Source organism: Manis pentadactyla, chromosome 13 (genome assembly GCF_030020395.1).
Source record: "Manis pentadactyla isolate mManPen7 chromosome 13, mManPen7.hap1, whole genome shotgun sequence".
Taxonomy (NCBI): Eukaryota; Metazoa; Chordata; class Mammalia; order Pholidota; family Manidae; genus Manis; species Manis pentadactyla.
The window spans coordinates 68,425,714-68,443,828 of record NC_080031.1 but is presented as its reverse complement, the minus strand read 5'-3'; the positions used below and the strand labels follow the sequence as shown (position 1 = coordinate 68,443,828).

Below are 18,115 nucleotides of genomic sequence, written 5' to 3'. Positions count from 1 at the left end.
CCCACAGTGACATCTTTAATGCCGCACTTGTATTTATTAAACCAATTAAGCACCCAATTCGGGTGATTTATTTGGGTTTATAGCTTTTGAATATCAAATGAAAGAACTTAAGTCTTTGGGGTTTGGGCCAGATATACTTAAGCTATATTTAGAAGTAAATTTGTGTGTATCTGCGTTCTATTAAAACACTGCATGGGACCCTTCCATTAAACTCGGGCAAACATCCTTGTTTTGTTTATTCTAGAAATACTGCAAAATTTATTTGCGTAACCTGAACACATGTAATACATTTTGAGAAATCTTGAAAAGGCTTGTTAAGAGATTGGGGGGGAAGGGGCCACACCACAGTTGCTGTGCTTTTGTTGTTTCAAATATACCCAGTATATGGGGCTTTGAGGGGGAAAAATGCAAATCCTGGAAGTCCTTCCAGAGAGTTGGAAACTCTTCCTCTTAAAGTAAATCCAAAGGCTCAAACAATAAATATTCAAGAGCATTAATTTGTTTCTAGATGTGTGCGTGCAAGTAAAACAGCAGTCATAATGTGGAAATTTCAGTCACATTTTGCAACTAATTGGAAGCAGATTAGAATTCCGCCTCAGGGGAACGTTGTCAAACTAGAAGCTGGAGCAAATGAAGAAAGAGGTGAGGGCGTAGGGAAGAGCTGACAGATTTACAGCGCCCAGGGCTGAAAGCGGGTCCCGGGCGGGGAGGAGGGCGCGCCCCTGGCCCGTGCGCGCCCCCGTCGCCCCCGCGCGCAGCGCGCGGCCAAGCCCCCGGGCGCCCTCCCCCCCTCCCCGCACCGCCCAATGATAAACCCGCCGGGCGCAGAACCCAGGGGTCCTGATAAGGCAGAAGACCTGCGGGCAGATAAACTGGAGCAGGCGCAAGTCCGAGGGGAAATGGGTCTCTATTTAGAGGTGGGGGTGGGGAGAGAAAGAGAAAGCAGCTTGTGGAGGATAATACAGCAATGGAGAAATGGAAACAGCTGCTCGCTTTGTACTTCAGGGTCTGGCATCTGCTGCGGCATCATAGGAAAGGCTGGTAAAGGATTTGGGCGAGGAATGTAAATGTAGACAACTGGCCAAATGGGGTTTGATTCAGAAAGGCTTCAATGCAGCAAACTGTTTTAAAATCGTGTTGCCCCCTTGGGGGGGAAGAAGCAAACAATATTACTTAACTCAGATTCCACCTTCAAAGCTGTTCAAAGGTTTAGGAATGTGAGTCACTTTCCCATTCGTTACTTAGGATGTGCAACTCCATGAGGTTTGGAGGCAGCTTCCATTTGTCAGTGCTCGACTCATCTTCCACAGATACTTATGGAAAAGTCAAATTCAAGTATTTCTCTATATATGTCACTTTGGGAAAGAAACTCCCTGGTTTACTTCTGAGGTGGCTCAAAGGACAGTTTCTATTCGTGTGCTAGTTTTCCCCTTGGCTGCAAAGATTCCGTTCTAAGTTCATTTCCATCACAAAAGGATTGGCGAAGAAAACGCAGAAACATGTAACTAAAGTGCTGCCGAGCTAGTCATAAGCCTATATAACAAAGCACTGATTTGAACCACGCACAAATAAGCAGTTCTCCATGAAGAATGAAAACCCGAGGTTTCAACCCTTCCAATTCAAACATTACTGTTGTTTTTAACATGAGCCATCCATAAAATCAGCCAAGGAGGTGACAGGAAATCCAAAAGTAATCTGGTCTGGTTATGCACACTTTGCAAAAAAAAAGTTAGAGATGCTTTCCAACTCATCCGCATGATGGTCTAAGTGAAGAACGGGTAAAACTGTGAAATCTAGGCACAGAAAGAAATGGTACCTTGTACCAAGTGAATTCAAACACCTAGTGGGTGTAGCCACCAAAAAAAAAAAAAAAAAAACAAAAACATAGCCCTCCAGTAAGGGAAAAGCTTGCTAACCTAAGAACAACTTAGACACGACCTTTGAACCTTGAGCGACTCACGCCAAAGACAGAAAGGGGTACCTAAAGCCGCCAGACGGCCAGATGTGCTTTCCAAAGAAACCAAACCAGTTTTCTCTCATCAAAAAGGCACACAGTGACTTCTAGGAGTTTATGAAAGTGTGACCAATTGGAATTTTGTTGTCTGTTGCTAATTGAAGCATATAAAAGAGTCCATTTCTTAAAACATACTACAAACACTTTTTTTTTTTAAATTCAGTGCCACATGACAAAAACCAGAATCGAGTTGAGGAGGAGATCAGTGCAACCAAAGACCACGCTATTATTTCAAACTGTCAGGGGAAAGCAGTAAAATTGCTACCAGGTCTCCTTAAGTTACCCTTCAATAAAAAGAAGCCATCAGGGAAATAAGAGGAAAAGAAAACACATCAAACCCTTAAAAGTCCCTTTAAGTAAAATTATACGTCTGTGGCACCATGCCAGCTGCTCTCTGGTTAACATAATAAGCCAATTCAACAACCTAAATATCTGCTTTCTAAAATCATTATGCACAACACAAAATATAATCAATATATTTTTTAAACTGTAAAAGCTGCATTCATATGTTATTGGAATACGCCTAAATGTCCCTGTAGGCACATTTTCTTAGGGCGCTAGCTGACAGTGAGGATTCCCAGGAAGCAAAGAAGCTCAGTAGCTGAGCTAGAATAGTCACGGTGAGTAATAATCAAAGTGGGGAGGTGGGTGAAGAGAGAGGCCACTTTGAAAAATCAGCAGTAGTATTTATTCATCGCTGTAAACCCATTTGTTCTAACAGAAACACCCTTCCCTTTGCGTTCTCTTTTACAACTATGATATATATTTCTACATTTTCACTTAGCATCACTGGGGGTGGGGGTGAAGGGACACTTCTGAATACCAGATGAGAGCTACATTACTTTCAAGGCCCACTGACCTACCAGAATATAAAAAGTATTTGCTTTGTGATCATTGCACTTCTTCAAGCAAAGCCCATAATCTCTTTTTAATACCTTCCCAAAGGTATTTCTAACCAAAATTTAGCAGATATGCAGAACTCAGCTTTAGGAGCCCTGTGCCAATCTTACCGTTTTCAATAGCGTTTGAGCTCTCAAAATAACATTACAAACAGCCCGACTGCTGGTCAATCAGCTATGAATAGTTTAACAACCTTTCATTCAGTTGCAAAGGCTTTATTCCTATTGCAAAACCTGTATCTTAAATTAAAAAGAACTTGCAACAGAGAGCAAGTAGTCACTAGTGAAATTTGGGCTGGGAGAGACAATTGGACACTGAGGGGCTCATTTACTCGGCAGCAGAGCGGAAGGTAATGTCAACAGAGAACTTTTTTTTTTTTGAGTTAAAAAGCCCATACTAATACTCCCAACCCAACATCTATATATGCTATAATAATATACTGTTACAAGAGACACCAGACCCAAAATGGAGCCACTTATGTATGCTACGCCCAACATTAGCAGACCAAGATTTAATACCTTATCTAATTGCAGTTTCAGCCTCTCTCAGGAATGTAACCCTTAACCAGCTGATCTGAATTAACTGGTCAACACTAGTGAGAAAATCCACCCAAAAGACCCCCTCAATCCCCTTTAGGAAGGCAACCCTGCCAGAAACAATACATTCTTTGCAAGTAAACTTCCTTTTCCCACCCCTTCAGCCTTTAAAAAGCCTTCCTTTTCTACAGCTCTTCAGAGCGCCTTTTTATTTGGGATATGTAATGCTACCCAATACATGAATTGTTGAAGAAAACCAATTCAATCTTTAAATTTGCAGAGTCGAATTGTGTTAACAGAGTTGGAGTCAGCAGGGACCCAAAGAGACTTCCAACTGCTTTGGGGACAAGATACACAGGCATGGTACCTGAGAACCCTTTTGAGTTTTATTTCTTGACATTCCTGAGGGCCTGGCTAAGTTCCTCTCAGTGTTGAGCTCCGCTGTCTTTGTGCCATGTCCCCAGTCTAATTTGGTTCCCACAGTTCCCCCAGTGAATTGGAATCTCTCCCCAGAGTCCACACTGGGAAATGCTGGCAGTTACCAAACTGGGTCCAGAGTTGACTGTGTCCAACTGCAAGAGAAGACTGGATGGTCTGATTTAAGCTAGACTGGGTTCAGTGCAAGGCTTCAGATGAATGAAATTTTGTTTAAATAAAGGCTATTGCTAATGGGAATCTCAGAAGCCAAAAAAGAAAGAAAAGCCACAAAATTGGTGGGCACGGGTCAGGCACATAAAAAACTCTTAGAGTCCCTACTACCTAACTCGAAGACCCGTGTTTTCAGTAAGTTTGCCAGAGGACAAGTCAGATTGGCACTAGGTTACCCAACCTCAAGAAAATTCCCATGCGACAAGGTACACAGTACATCACCACACAGTCCCGACCTGACAGCCCACCCCTCTTAGGTATCAGTTTGCCTGCAAAAGACCCAAAGGCGTGGTGGAAAAAAACCGAGATCCTTTAAAAACCAGAGTTAAGCGTGCCACCTTCTAGCACACATGCGTATTTTATGTCTAAGAAACGGTCCCCAAAGCATTTACAAAAAAAGGCAAAATCTTACTAAGTTTGTTTTGTGTCCTGAGAACCTAGCTTGGTAACTGTCGGGTTGGGGGCTCCAAAATGTGGCTGAACAGACATGTGAGTAGCATGCCATTTGCAGCTTGATGTGGCTGGACAGAAATGTAGATTAAATTCATTTATGGCTAGGTTCCTACCAAACTGCTGCCAGCCCTCAGAGGAACTACAATGGCAGTTATGAGGAACGTTCCAATTAGATAAGATCATTTAAAATGTGCACTTAAAAGGGCTCCCAAATCAAACAAACAGAACGTGATAACCTACTTTTACCAGCATGCAGAAGCCTCCAAAGGGCTTCAAAATTCCAAAAGAGCTCTATCAAAACATCTGCTGCAAATGGCTAATGAAAAACTAAAAATATAATAGTACCTAAAAGAATGTAAAACTGACATAACTCCTACTTCTCCCCTCTGTCCTCATTCTAGTAATCCTAGTAATCTAGTAATCCTTTTCACCCTACAAATATGATTAAACAGTTACCTTTCAATATAAGGCCACCCGCTAGGAGCACTCCCCTTCAGGTGCCTTTCACTGCTTGCTCAAAGGCCAAACTGAGGGCCATAATCTAAAAATGTTCTGAACCGAGGGAGGCTCCTCAAAAGTTTTTGCAAATGGATTACCTCTTGAATTGATAAAAAGGCAGAAAATAGGAAGAGAAGCCAGTTTAACTAAACCTAAGACCAAAACTGAGCACTCTGAGAAGACTTTGGAATGACAACAGAAATAACATTTGACGTATCAGTGGCCTTCCAGACAGTTCCATATGAAACCTCACAGAACCTCCATGCAGACCCTTCCAGAATTAAGGGGACTTGGGGATCTTCTGGTGGGCTGCTATGTTACTCCTTTAAATAGCCAAATAAAATTAAAATTAATGAAAAACCTTGCCAAATTCTAGTAGATACCAGAGCTACATTGCTTTAAACCTTACTCAGAGCCTACATATGGGACCCTGGGAAAACTAACAAAAAGGCGACTACAGGTGAGAACTCTTATCTGAGTCACAAGGGGGTTGGAATATTTACTGGTATTTACTGTTTGTCACAGCTGAAAAGTGACAAGGTCTTTAAAGACTTTTTTTTTAGTAGTTGGCCAAATCAGAAGATGATCTCAGAGCCTGATAGGAATTTTTCTTTTTTAAGGCCTTCTCCCCTAAGCTTAAAAAAAAAAAGTAAAGAAAAGCCTTCTAAAGTCTTTGTGGAAGGATTCCTTAAGCTCTTAAAAGAACTAACCCAAATTTTTTCTTTTCATGTTCTCATGAACTAGGATAATCAGTGAATAAGTGGTACTTTAAGTTCATTGGCTTAATTAAAATAGACATGTCTTTGCAGTTATCATGAGACTGAATACACGACAGACATACAATTTTTATTATACCTGGTTTAGTCATCAAGTAAGTTTCATACTGTCTGTTACAAAATTTTTCAGCCAGAAAATTAACTTGGGAGGATGACTGACTTTGTCTAATAAAAGTTTCATGTATTCTAAACATAATTAAGAACAAATGATTTATATAGACATAAATGAGCCAAGAGTTTCTAGGTGAACTTCTTACCCAATACTTTATAAAATCTTTTGGTTATTTGAAACCTTAAAATTTTGCTAAAGTAAAATTAAATGATGAATTTAAGTCAAATTCATTCAATATGTAGATCATCTCCAAATAAAATACTGAACCATTACTGAAAGTAGATTAATCCATTTTTGGCTTCCTTTACAGAGGAACTGAAGATATTTAGTTCTGTTAGTAAACACGTTTTATGCCGCACTGAAAAATTTACCATGAGAAAGCTTATATTTCTAGAAATTATAAAACAAACTTGTCAAGCCACAAGACATATGCACCCATTATGTTTTTCGCAGCACTATTTACAATAGCCAAGAAATGGAAGCAACCTAAGTGTCCATCAGTAGATGAATGGATAAAGAAGATGTGGTACATATACACATTGGAGTATTATTCAGCCATAAGAAGAAAACAAATCCTACCACTTGCAATAACATGGATGGAGCTAGAGGGTATTATGCTCTGAAATAAGCCAGGCGGAGAAAGACAAGTACCAAATGATTTCACTCATCTGTGGAGTAATAACAACAAAGCAAAAACTGAACGAACAAAATAGCAGCAGACTCACAGAACTCATGAATGGACTAATGGTTACCAAAGGGAAAGGGACTAAGGAGGATGGGTGGGAGGGAGGGACAAGGGGATTAAGGGGCATTTATGATTAGCACACATAATGTAGGTGGGGGCACGGGGAAGGCAGTATAGCACAGAGAAGACAAGTAGTGACTCTATAGCATCTTACTATGCTGATTGACAGTGACTATAATGGGGTTTGTGGTGGGGACTTGATAAGGGGCAAAATCTAGTAACCACAATGTTGCTCATGTGAAACCTGAGCATAAGATTGTATATCAATGATACCCTAATAAAAAATAAAAAATAAAAAGAAACTTGTCAAGCTACAGAGTGTTAATGTAAGAGTCCACAACTGTTTACTTCCTGTTACTAGAAATTAAGGTTTCTGAAGGTCAAAGATTCTAATATACGTAATTAAAGCAATCAGAAATAAGGGAAACATTTCTGTATGAAGGAAAATAGGATGTGCTTTCAGTAAGAAAAGGCAGGAGGAATGGAGATGCATTTTGTTGAGGGGAAAGTATTTATGCCCCAAAGTGAGGCTGGTTGTTTCAGACTGGGAAGGAAGAAACACAAGACAACATCTGAATGGAAACAACAAAGTAACAGAAAATGTGTGAAATTAAAAAATCTTAGGGAAAAAAACTTTATATATAGTCAAGCTGGATGAGAGTGAATGAATCTGTCAGGATTTCAGAACTAAGCCTAAATATCTATAGTGTACTTATGGAGAACTAAAGCCTTAATTTTCCCTCATCTGCTTAAAGGACAAGTTTTCTTGGATTACTGGTCTGCTCTTAAGAAGAAATTGTTTAACTGTCTGCATTTGTTTGTTAAGTCTTTGTCAGCATTGTTAAATACATGTTTAACCACATTGCTTCACAGCAACCTATGATCGTCTGACCAACTGTTTTTAAAACCCTTGATATTTTTGACAAACTTCCTAAAATCAAATCCTAAATGAAGTCTTTGACTTAGAACTAACTCTGAGATGTTCCAGAGGGCCCTGGAATATCTAAAGATTTGTCTTTTTGCCTTACAACAAGGGAGATGCTAAACTAATCAAGCTTATTTGATGTTAAATTACATGAGAAACACGGTAAAAAATACTAAGCATTCTTGATGTTTATTTGTATAAGTGTTCCAGAAATTGTATAAAATTCCGAAAGTCTGATATGTCCCAGTATGTTATCATCGTAATACGCTTACCATTTTTAAATGTTGTGTGTCACAGAAATAACCAAATTTCCTTGCCAATTACATTATAATGAATGCTCATCAGATCTTAAATAATGGACATTTTTTTAAGTCTTTTGTCATTTACAGACAAATGTTCTTGCAATAGTGCATCATCTTGAAGGAGATTCATGGAAAAGAGTCTGGCAAACAGGTTTCTGATAACTTAGGATCATAAAATTGAACTGGGTAAGAATTTCTACAACGAATGGGAAAAACTGGATTCAAACAGAACAAAAATTGGTAACATGGGGTTGAGTGCACTGAGAAGGAAAATTATAATTTTTATGACTTCTTGTCTGAAACAACTGGTGATTCTTTAATGTTTCACTTTTCATATTTGAGGAAACTTTTTCTTGAAAGCTATTTATGACTTAACAACAAATTGTTAAAGGGTACCTTTGTAAACAAAGCTGAAACATTTATTTTTTTTCTCCCCACCTAATCCCTCCAGAAGTCAGAAATTCTTACGTATTCTTTTTATGGCAGAATAGTTAGTTATTCACAAAAGTTTAATGGGAACCTATTCGCCTTGAAACAGTACACAGTTGGAAACATTGGTTGTATTACACCAAGACTTTGACTGGAATGTCATATTTGAGAGAGATGTTCAGAGACTCAGATATGAATAGACAATTTTAAAAACCAAGGTTGACTTTATGGAGTAAATTGAAAAACTGGCCTGGTATCTTGCTTACAAGTTTCCAGCAAAAAAAAAAAAAAAAAAAAAAAAGTCTTAGAAAGAGCTTGTGTGGTCAATCACCATTTTTGCTGCACTTAAGTAAATAATCAGGTCAAGTGTAATGTAAACAAATTAGTTTTACTGTGATTATCTTTGGTAAAAAAAATTGGGAGTAATAGTAGAGAGAAAAATTATGGGCCATACCTTTGTCTATATTAAATTCCAATCCTGTTGTCCTTGAGGTTTTGTTACATCCTATAAATGGACTGGGTCCTGATTCTTCTAATGTCCTCAAGTATCTGGTTATAATTCTCCAAACCAATGTCTCCAACCTTCACTAAGAACAAAGACTGCCCTTGAATCTCCCTGGACAGGACAAGCAGGTCTTCCTCACTACCCAGATGGCAGTCAAACCCCAGGGACTTAAACCTTGGTTATGCATCTCACAGTTGAAGGAGGCTCCACCCGACATCTGGTCCTGTCCACCAGCTACAGACCTCAAAATCAACTTGACCAAGAAGAGAAGCAGCCAGCATTGAGGTAGACTGCTTCCTCCCAAGATGCCAGATCAAGACTTTATAGTTTCACCCTGAACATGAAACCCTTCTTTTCTTTCTCTCCTTTACTCTGGCAATGGCCTGAAGATACAACGCCATCATCTGTACGTCCCAGGCCATTGCTAAGTGACTGACTTGCCATGATGCTCCTGCCTCAGTTTCTCCCAACAAACTCAGCCCCCTCTCTACTGTGTCAGACTCCCTAACCCTGCATCCAGGCAGATCTTGGAGAGAATCTTGCATCCAGGCTATGTGCAAAGAGAGACACACAGGCAAGCATAACCAGAATAAAACTGCTTGTGTGGTTTTCAGACCCTTAAATTTTACTGGCCTTCAAGGCTGTACCAGGAGGCCCTCATGATTCAAAATGAGCTCCCTCCGGCAGGTGCCAATTTCCCTAGTTAGAAATAAATGTAAATGAGGGTATGATCAGGTACCTCTCCTTCATTCTTGAAAATATTACAGAATCTGCTGCTAAAGCAATAGGTGTCCAACAAAGATCCTTAAGACCCTCTGGCAAGACTGTTCATGATGGTAGTACAGCCCTTGATTATCTTTTAGCTGAACAAGGGGGTGTCTGAACTGTAGTCAACACCACCTGCTGCATCAGGATTAACACTTCTGGGGAAGTTGAGACTCAGTTACATAAGATAACTGGGCATGCCACTTAACTTTTAAAAAGGTGATTCCTTTACACACCCTTTCTTTGACTTCCTGGATTTCAACTAGTTTGGGTCTTGGGTGTCATGGCTTTTGATAGTATACTCCAGTCACTGGGAATTATTCTGCTTATAATAGTCACAGTAACCTCCCTGGAATGCTGTATTCTCTCAAACATTTTGAATGCATGTTTGCAGTCACTAGCCACCATGCAAATGATCTCCCTAAGACTGGAACTCCAGAACAAGCATAAACAAAATGACCAAAACTTTGTGAGCCTGAAGTCATGACCAGTGAGTCAGTACCAAAGATTCTGCAAAAAAAGAAGGATGTGACCAGTGAATACCACACAAAGGATCAAAAACCCTGTGAGAAACTTCAGAGCAGTAGCTGGGAATGGAACCAGTGGCTTTAATTTTTATCTCATCTCTCAGTTTAGCTGAGAGTCCGATTGTGAAAAAAAAAAAAGAGACAACAGGCCCAAAATGGAGTTACTTATGCTAAGCCCCACATCAGCAAACCAAGACTTGATACCTAATCTAAGTGTAGTTTCAGCCTCTCTCAGGAAGGCGACCTTTAACCAGTTGATCTGGAATTACCTGGTCAGCGCCAGTGAGAAAATCCACCCAGCAGACCCTTTCCATCTACCTTAAGAAGGCAACCTTTCCTGAAACAATGCTGTCTGCTAATAAACTTCCTTTTCCCACTCCCTTTCTGCCTTTAAAAACCTTTCCTTTCCTACAGCTCTTCAGAGCTCCTTTCTGTTTGCTAGGTGAGATGCTGCCTGATTCACTAATCATTGAATAGACCAATTAGACCTTTAAATTTACTCAGTTGAATTTTGTTGTTTAACAATATACACATGCCCAAGAAATACCGGAGACACACAGCAGGCAGGATCTCTATTTTACTTATACTAATGACCTATGTCATTCCCCAGGTGGAGATTTTACCCCTTCTCTTACTCTATTTATAACTTTAAGTGCACAAATTAAGAGGATATTATTCATTGACAACAATCCCAATGAAGAAGGGTTATTTCCACTATGATGTTGCTACGAAGGAGAACCCAGTACACTTCCTTATTTCTGGCTTCCATGTTCTATAAGAATACTATTACAAGTAATTTAGGAATAAATTGTAATTTAGTATTCAAGCAAAACCCTGTATGTTCAGATCACTGGCAAATTCAGAGTGCTGGCAATGGAAACTATGTTGTGCTGCAGTAATTGCTATGAAAAACTTCCAGAGCTTAATATTAAAGAATACAATAACATGATCCTTCCACCTCTTCTACACCTCTAGAGGGTGTTCAACAAGGCAATTATCCTCCATTCCTGCAGCAGAGGGTTTAAACTGCATCCAAACTCAATTATACCCATGACTTTTTAAACATACACTTCAAAAGGCAGGTTTCATCACATTCAAATCACTGAGCACAATCTTTTCCCCCAACTTATAAAAAAAATAGATTTTTATCCCTCTCCCAAGAGACATATCCTCAAGTAGAAAAACATTTTTAGCTTTCAGACTCACCTTTTTGCTTTATTAAAGCAGAGGGACATGAGAGCAAATGAGGAAAGACAAAGAGGGACCCCACCTGATGAAGTCCACTCTCCCAAAGGTCATTACCCCCCAGCCCAGGAACTGCCACCGTTTGAAAAAACCAGATCGCACACTTGTTAACAGAAAAAAAAAATACACATTATTTTGCTACTTTTAAGAATGCAAAGGAACTAAGGAGTAGTAGATTTATGATTTAAGTGCTAAATAGCTTTAGCTTGGCTAAAATAGCTTTCCAATTATCAAGGGCCTCTTAGAAAGAGCAAGAATGCATTATGTGTTAATGACCACGACCAGGGGTCCCTGCTTCCCTCTTTTGTCAGAACCTAAGCAGATCCTCCCCGCAGCTTCACCATTAACATGTCTGTTTCCTGTCAGCCCACTCAGAGATAATGTCATTTATCTCGGGAAGGCACAAGCCCAGTCATTAGCTTTTATAAAAGACCTCAAAGGCCGGATGATGTTTTTACCCAGGACTCCTTACTAAAACCAGAATCAAGAAGCTGAGCCTCTCAAAGTCAAGGACTCAAAAGTTATCATCGTTAAAAGAATATTTCCCTCTTTTATCAACAAGCTTAGACTACAGCTCTTTAGGAGAGCAAGGTCTACGCACAGAAAACACCAGTCCACGCTGCCTTCACGTACAATTAGATTAACTGATCAAACGCTGACCAGAGTGAGCCTGTGAGAGCCTTTGGCCCCCTCTGCCTCCAGGGGGAAAATTGACAGAATAATTCAGGTACTGACTAAATAGTTAGATCTTTGAAGAACTGACCCCTCATTGTGATTGCCTGCAGGAACTGAATAACCATTATAAAGTGTTCAATGGCTGGGCTTCTGGAAATCTTTTAAATAAAAGTGGAACTGGTTAAAATAAATGTAGGAACATGTGTTTTCACAGTGTTGCTCATATTACTGCAATTTCAAGTTTCTATGAAGTACCAGGTGAACTTTTTTAAATTAAAAAAACACACACACAGACACAGTCAAAATTGGAGCAAATCTCAGCCATTCAATCCTTGTTTTTTCATGCTGAAAACGAGGAACAGATGGTACTTTCCACGTTGTTTGAATCTGGTTATTGAACACCTCTGTGGTTAGGAAGATTTCTGCTTAGCGCTTTCGGCATACATTTCATTTACTAACTATAAAATGCTGCTTAGGAAAAATAAGTCTTTATAACACTCTAATTAAAACCATCTTGCTGCCAAGCAATTTCACTTGAAGAGCATTCTTAACCTCGTGACATTTGGACAATCAATCCCACCACACCCCCACTTTTTTTTTCCCCAGACTACTTTCAAAGTTATTAAAAGTTGCTAAACATTATGTATCTCCTTTAGCACAGTTTTGATCAGTTGTGCGTTATTTTTTTAATATTTCTCCAGCTAGCCTGACAGATTTCAATCACTATGCCCAGAACTCAGTAACGGGCCTGGTCACACAAATACTCCAAACTCCTCTGGTTCTCACAGAAAGCTTATTTGGGGAATTGGGGAAAGGGCAGCCCCTCTAGAGCCACCTCAAAAAGCCTGACATCCTCTGAGGAAGCCTATAGAAAAGTAAGGAGCTGGATCAATACTGATTGGGAGCCACCCTTAGTTACCAACGTTTTTAACAGCTAAATCCCTTATGTAGCTTTCAAAACAGTTTGCTGTCTGACAACAATGAACTTTGTTCTTTAATTATAGCAAGTGACCTTTCTGCCCTTTTATTTCACAGTAGATAAACTGCACTCTCTAAGCAGAATTTGTAGGAAGCATTATATGGGGGATGGGGAGTGGAGGGGAGGCATATCGTCCACAAAACTCATTAATCAAAATCTGTTCTTAAACTGCTCACACTCACTTAGAAAATGTGCCAGAATTCCCTAGTGAAGTATAAAAGGCTCTACAAGAGAATAAAATAATACAATGAATGACATCCTTTATAAATAGGTCCATTTTAGGACCTTAAGGACCAGCTTAATGAAAGCAGTATGATAAGGGAGAAATCTCTTCTCTGAATATGTACTTAGTCCAAACTCCAGGACACAACTATAAGATCTCCTGTGCCTTTTATGTCTATGTAAGTATCAGGTGTTCTTAAGAATGCTTTTATGTATTTTTTAATTTTCCCGTGATCAAATAAACCCACATACTCTATTTAAGCTACTTAGCCGAGCAGGATGGCTGTGTCTGTGAGGTCAAACTGCAGACAGCTAAGGAGGGTACCTGCAGAAGAGCCTCCATACAGGCTATTATGCTTCAAAAGAAAGGAGGGGTAAGGTGGAGAAGCAGGTTTTCACAACCCAAAGCCAACCTATCAAACCTACTTATTCAGACATGTCACTGGTGGCTTAACCACAAAATGGGCCATAGAAATACAGCTCAAATATCTTAGAATTATGGCATGTTTTGATTTTGTTCACGTATTAAGGGAGTGGCAACTTTTACAACATACTTGTGGTTTCCACATAAAGGAGTCGAACACTCGCCAATTTAATTAGGTTTCATAAGGCCCAATTTATCATGTTTTACATGACTCTGTGTAGTGAAGAAACAGAATAAACAGACCAAAAATAGACATTTAAGCATGCTGTGAAAATTAACCAGTGACAGCAAGGCTTATGAATCTCCTGAGAACTTTCCAACCAGGATTTTTTTTAAAAGCACACACACACACACACACACACACACACACACATACATGTTTGGTTTTCTCATCTGGCCCCTTGAGCCACATCTGATTCTGAAAATCATCTTCACTCTTGAGGCACTTACTCTTCACAAGCCCAGCTCATCAAGAAAGCAGAAATCACAACACTGCAGAAAGCATCAAAAAAAAAACAAAAAAAAACCTTTCTCAAACATGGCTCTGGGTTGAGCTATTCTGTCAGGCAAAGCTTGTCCTGCTCCATCCTGACCTCCGATAGGGCTACCCTATCATCAGGAAGTATTTTCTTAATGTATACAACCACGAGTTAGTGGGATTAGATAGAGTTACCTCCCTGGGTGGCATCTGTGTAAGGGTGTGCCATCTCTGCCTGCCAAGGAAGAAAGCATTCTTAGAAGAAGTTGTTCTGGGGTGGGGTGGGGTGGAGCGGAAAGCCTGAAGGAACAGTGTTCGTGAGCCAACGCCCCCACTTAGCAGAATGGCCAGCACTGCAGGTCTCGAGCCCCTCTGGGCCACCCCTGAAGGACCCCTGTGCCACTGCCAGGGCTATGCCGCTGGCGGAGCCGCTCTAAATGCACTGCGCCGTCTCCCCTCCTCCCATCACGACTTGTTTGCGCTTCATTTCTGCAATTCACACGAGCACACCGATACTGCTCTGACGGAAGATGGGTCGCATGTATATGAATCATTTCATTCTTCCATTCTTCATCCAGTTTCCTCTGTGACTGGAAAGTAAAAAGAACACAAACACTGGAGGGCCGACACCACACTCTAATCTCAGTTGCCATGACAGCAGCCTTTGAGATACTGAAATGTTCCGATTGCCAGCTAAACAAAATTGTTGAATGTGAACATTTGGCTGGAAGATTAAAAGGCTAAGGGGAATGCAAAAGGGCAGTACCTCCCACATTCCAGGCTGCAGCGAATCCAATCAAATGGCTCTGACTCCTTAACCACAGCCATTGTGAGCACTGGATTAGGGCAATTCATCTAGATAGTTAGAACAGATTAGAGCTGCAATTTGAAGACAATTGGCAACAAAAGTAAATGCCCTACTGTACCAAGTAATAAGATTTCAGTATACCTTTTAGCAGAAATTATGTGAAACTACACATTTAAATGTAAGAACTGAAATCTGGGACTTTTAAAACTTCATTTACATCTGTCAAGGTAAAATGCTGTCTGACCAAAGGCATATGAATAAAAGAAGTGTTCAGAGGCTTTCGACAATCGGGGCCTTATCTATACCTTAATGTACCTTCATCAACTTCTAAAATCATAAAATCACAACTTTATTCCTATACTCCAACTTAAATCTTGCCCAGAAGAACACAAAAGTACAAAGGTTTAAATAGAAAGCAGTGAATAATTTGTACACAGAAATAATGGCTCAAAGACATCATACAATTCTGATCAAGTTAGAAATAGCAAAAACCAAATCATTTAATAAGCATAATCCCAAACAACCATGCCACAAATCACAGGGGACGAATTTTGTTTCTGCCAGGCACAACCTGTAGAATGGATCTGAAAAGTAATTTTATAAAAACATCATTCAACCCCCAACTCGCTCCCAACCTGCCTATCTGTACAGAGCACATTCAGTCCACAGCTCAATGCACAACAATCGCCAGACCAGAAAGTCACAGGCTTCTAGCACAACACAACACAACCCAGGGGACGGTTTTTCAGAAAAGGCAGTGTCTACCTAGACTTAAGACAATGCCAAGGATGAGAGGACGCATCCAAACTGCCTTGAGACTCATTGACCCCCAGCAGTCAAACGCAAGGCATAATTCTAGAATCCTTTGACTATATTTACACATTTCAGGAACACCAGTCCTTGGAGTCTCGCTTTTCTTACCAACCTGTCAGAGCTCCCTAGCCAAGCCAGAAATCCAAGTGTTAACACTCTTCCATCTCCAGCTAAGAACCAGGAGAGGGAACAAGGGTACAGTCCCAGCAGCCACCCGAACCATCCCAGTCTTTGTACAGTTATGAAACCAATGACCCATGGTTGGCGTTTAATTCAGGACCAGTAAGAGGATGTCATCCAAAGGATGATATCCTTTGACAGAACTGTTTTGGCCAGAGTAACGAAAAAGTAAATAGGTGGAGGGTGGTGCATAAATTGGAATCCCTGACATACCTCTCCGGGAGGAATCATGAACCCTGCACCTAAGGACACATTACTAGGATGTGTCCTAGTAATACTAGGATGTGTAAATTAAAACAGGAGACGGTTCTCCTTAGGGGAGAAACCAGGACAGGCGTCAAGCCGGGTACATGAGAGGGTTTTCAATTAAAAGCACACCACCACTGGCTGGCTGGCCAGGAGCCGTTGTGCAGGGCAAAAGATGCTTAGAGCACACCCAGGCCCTGGCAAGGACCTAGCACCACAAGGAGCACCACCAGCAAGAGCCAAACACCGCACCCAAGTGAGCGCCCCCATTCCAAACTCTCCCGGACAGGATGCATATGGTGGAAATCGCACAGAACCAGAGGGCACGAATAAGAAGTGGAAGGCACACAGAGGCACACCCCCGCCCCCACCCCCGCCCCCGACAAATGCACACAAAGAGGAAAGTGGGAGATCTAGGAAGGCGCTGTATCCTACCTTCTCAGTTTTCAGTTTCTTGATTCGCCTGTGGCTCTCCTCCTCCTCTTCCTTCTTTACCAACATAGAGTTTCCCATGAGCCCTGAATCCGGGGCACTTTTGCTAACTTCCCCTGCAGCTGCGACGCTGCCACTCCCAGCGCCCCCGCAGTGGAAGGGGCTCGCGCCACCTCCATTGCTCTTGGCCCCAAAGCCATAGAGGTGCCCCCCGGAAGGAGCCTGGCTGCCACTGCCATTCTGGTGGCCCTGAAGCAGGTCGTGCTTGTCCTTCCTGGATTTCCCCGCATCCTTATCCCGCTTGGCGCCTCGGCTGCTCTGGCTTTTACCTGGCTTCTCCTCTTTGCTCTTCCCACAGGAGGCCGCCCCCGCGGAGGCAGCGGCGGTGCCGGCGCCGGGGCTGCCGCTGTTTGGGTTGCCGCCGCCGCCGCCGCTCACACTGGGACCCAGCGCTGAATTCATGCCAGCTGCCTCTCCAGGGCGCCCTTGGACTTCCTGCCTCTTGCCCGTGCCGCTGATCTCGGGAATCCCATACAAGGCAGCAGAAGGCAGAGATTTATTAGCATCCTTAGAAGTTTTACTCCTTTTCACTTTTGATTTGCTGGTCTCTTTGTGTGAATTCCCCTGGGGAGCGGAGGGCTGAACAGCAGCAAATTTTAGGCCATCCGCTAAGGCGGCGGTAGCGCCGGCCCCACTGGAGGCCAGACCTCCGCAATCCTTAGAGCTGCTGCTGGTGTTCGTGGAGTTACTCATCTCAAATTTCTGTCTGTCCTTCTCCAAATCAGCGTCCAAATCAATTATTAGATTTCCAACCCCGATTTCCCAATCATCGCCACTGTCATAAGTATCAACTGTATTTGGATCCACACCTTTTCCTGCAGTAGAAATGTTCACTGACATCCTGAAGATGAGCTCTCTAGAATAAAAATCCGATGAACTTTCCTTTGGAGATGAGGGGACATTCGTTTAGCTCCGCTGGGCTTTCTCTTACCGAAAAAAAAAAAAATCTTCTAGTCTTCCTCTTCGTTTTCCTGCCCCAGGAATGTGTCCAGGGATTTTAACACCCTTCAGTCCAGGTCCACTTTTCCTGTGAAGGGGGGAAAAGTCGAATATTTCTTGTCTGGGTGTTACCAGAATAAAAAACGACTAATATTGGGGACTCAGTAAGGGGTACAAGGAAGAAAGGAGAGTAAGGTGGCTCATGTATTGTCTCCACAGTCCAATTTCAGGTTTAAAGGAAAATAACCAACCCCGAAAAACTTACCCATAACAGTAAGCATTTTACAGTAGCTAAAAACAAAATCCCTTTATCAACAACACAAGGATAACCACTTTTTTAAAGGCTTTAAAATATCTTAAGGATCTCTGAGTCAAGTCCAGAAAGACTTAAAAAAAAAAAAAAGAGTTTAGGATTTTTTTACCAGCACATACATGTGATATCCCGAGCCCAGAAACACAGCCTGAACACTCAGACAAGA

The 18,115-nt window shown here is 41.3% G+C and overlaps 1 protein-coding gene across 5 annotated transcripts in view; it reads right to left on the bottom strand.

Annotated features, from left to right (window-relative positions):
- The window catches only part of ZNF608 (zinc finger protein 608), a 150,108-nt gene that overhangs the window by 84,142 nt on the left and 47,851 nt on the right, over nt 1–18,115 (bottom strand). For 3 of the 5 annotated variants that reach the window (XM_036903188.2, XM_036903189.2, XM_036903187.2), the window contains exon 2: nt 16,641–17,724. The exons of the other annotated variants lie outside the window; for them this stretch is intronic. In XM_036903188.2, coding sequence (XP_036759083.1) covers nt 16,641–17,537 — 897 coding nt within the window. In that variant the 5' untranslated portion in view covers nt 17,538–17,724. The remainder of the gene's footprint in view (nt 1–16,640; nt 17,725–18,115) is intronic. 5 annotated transcript variants of the gene reach the window in all.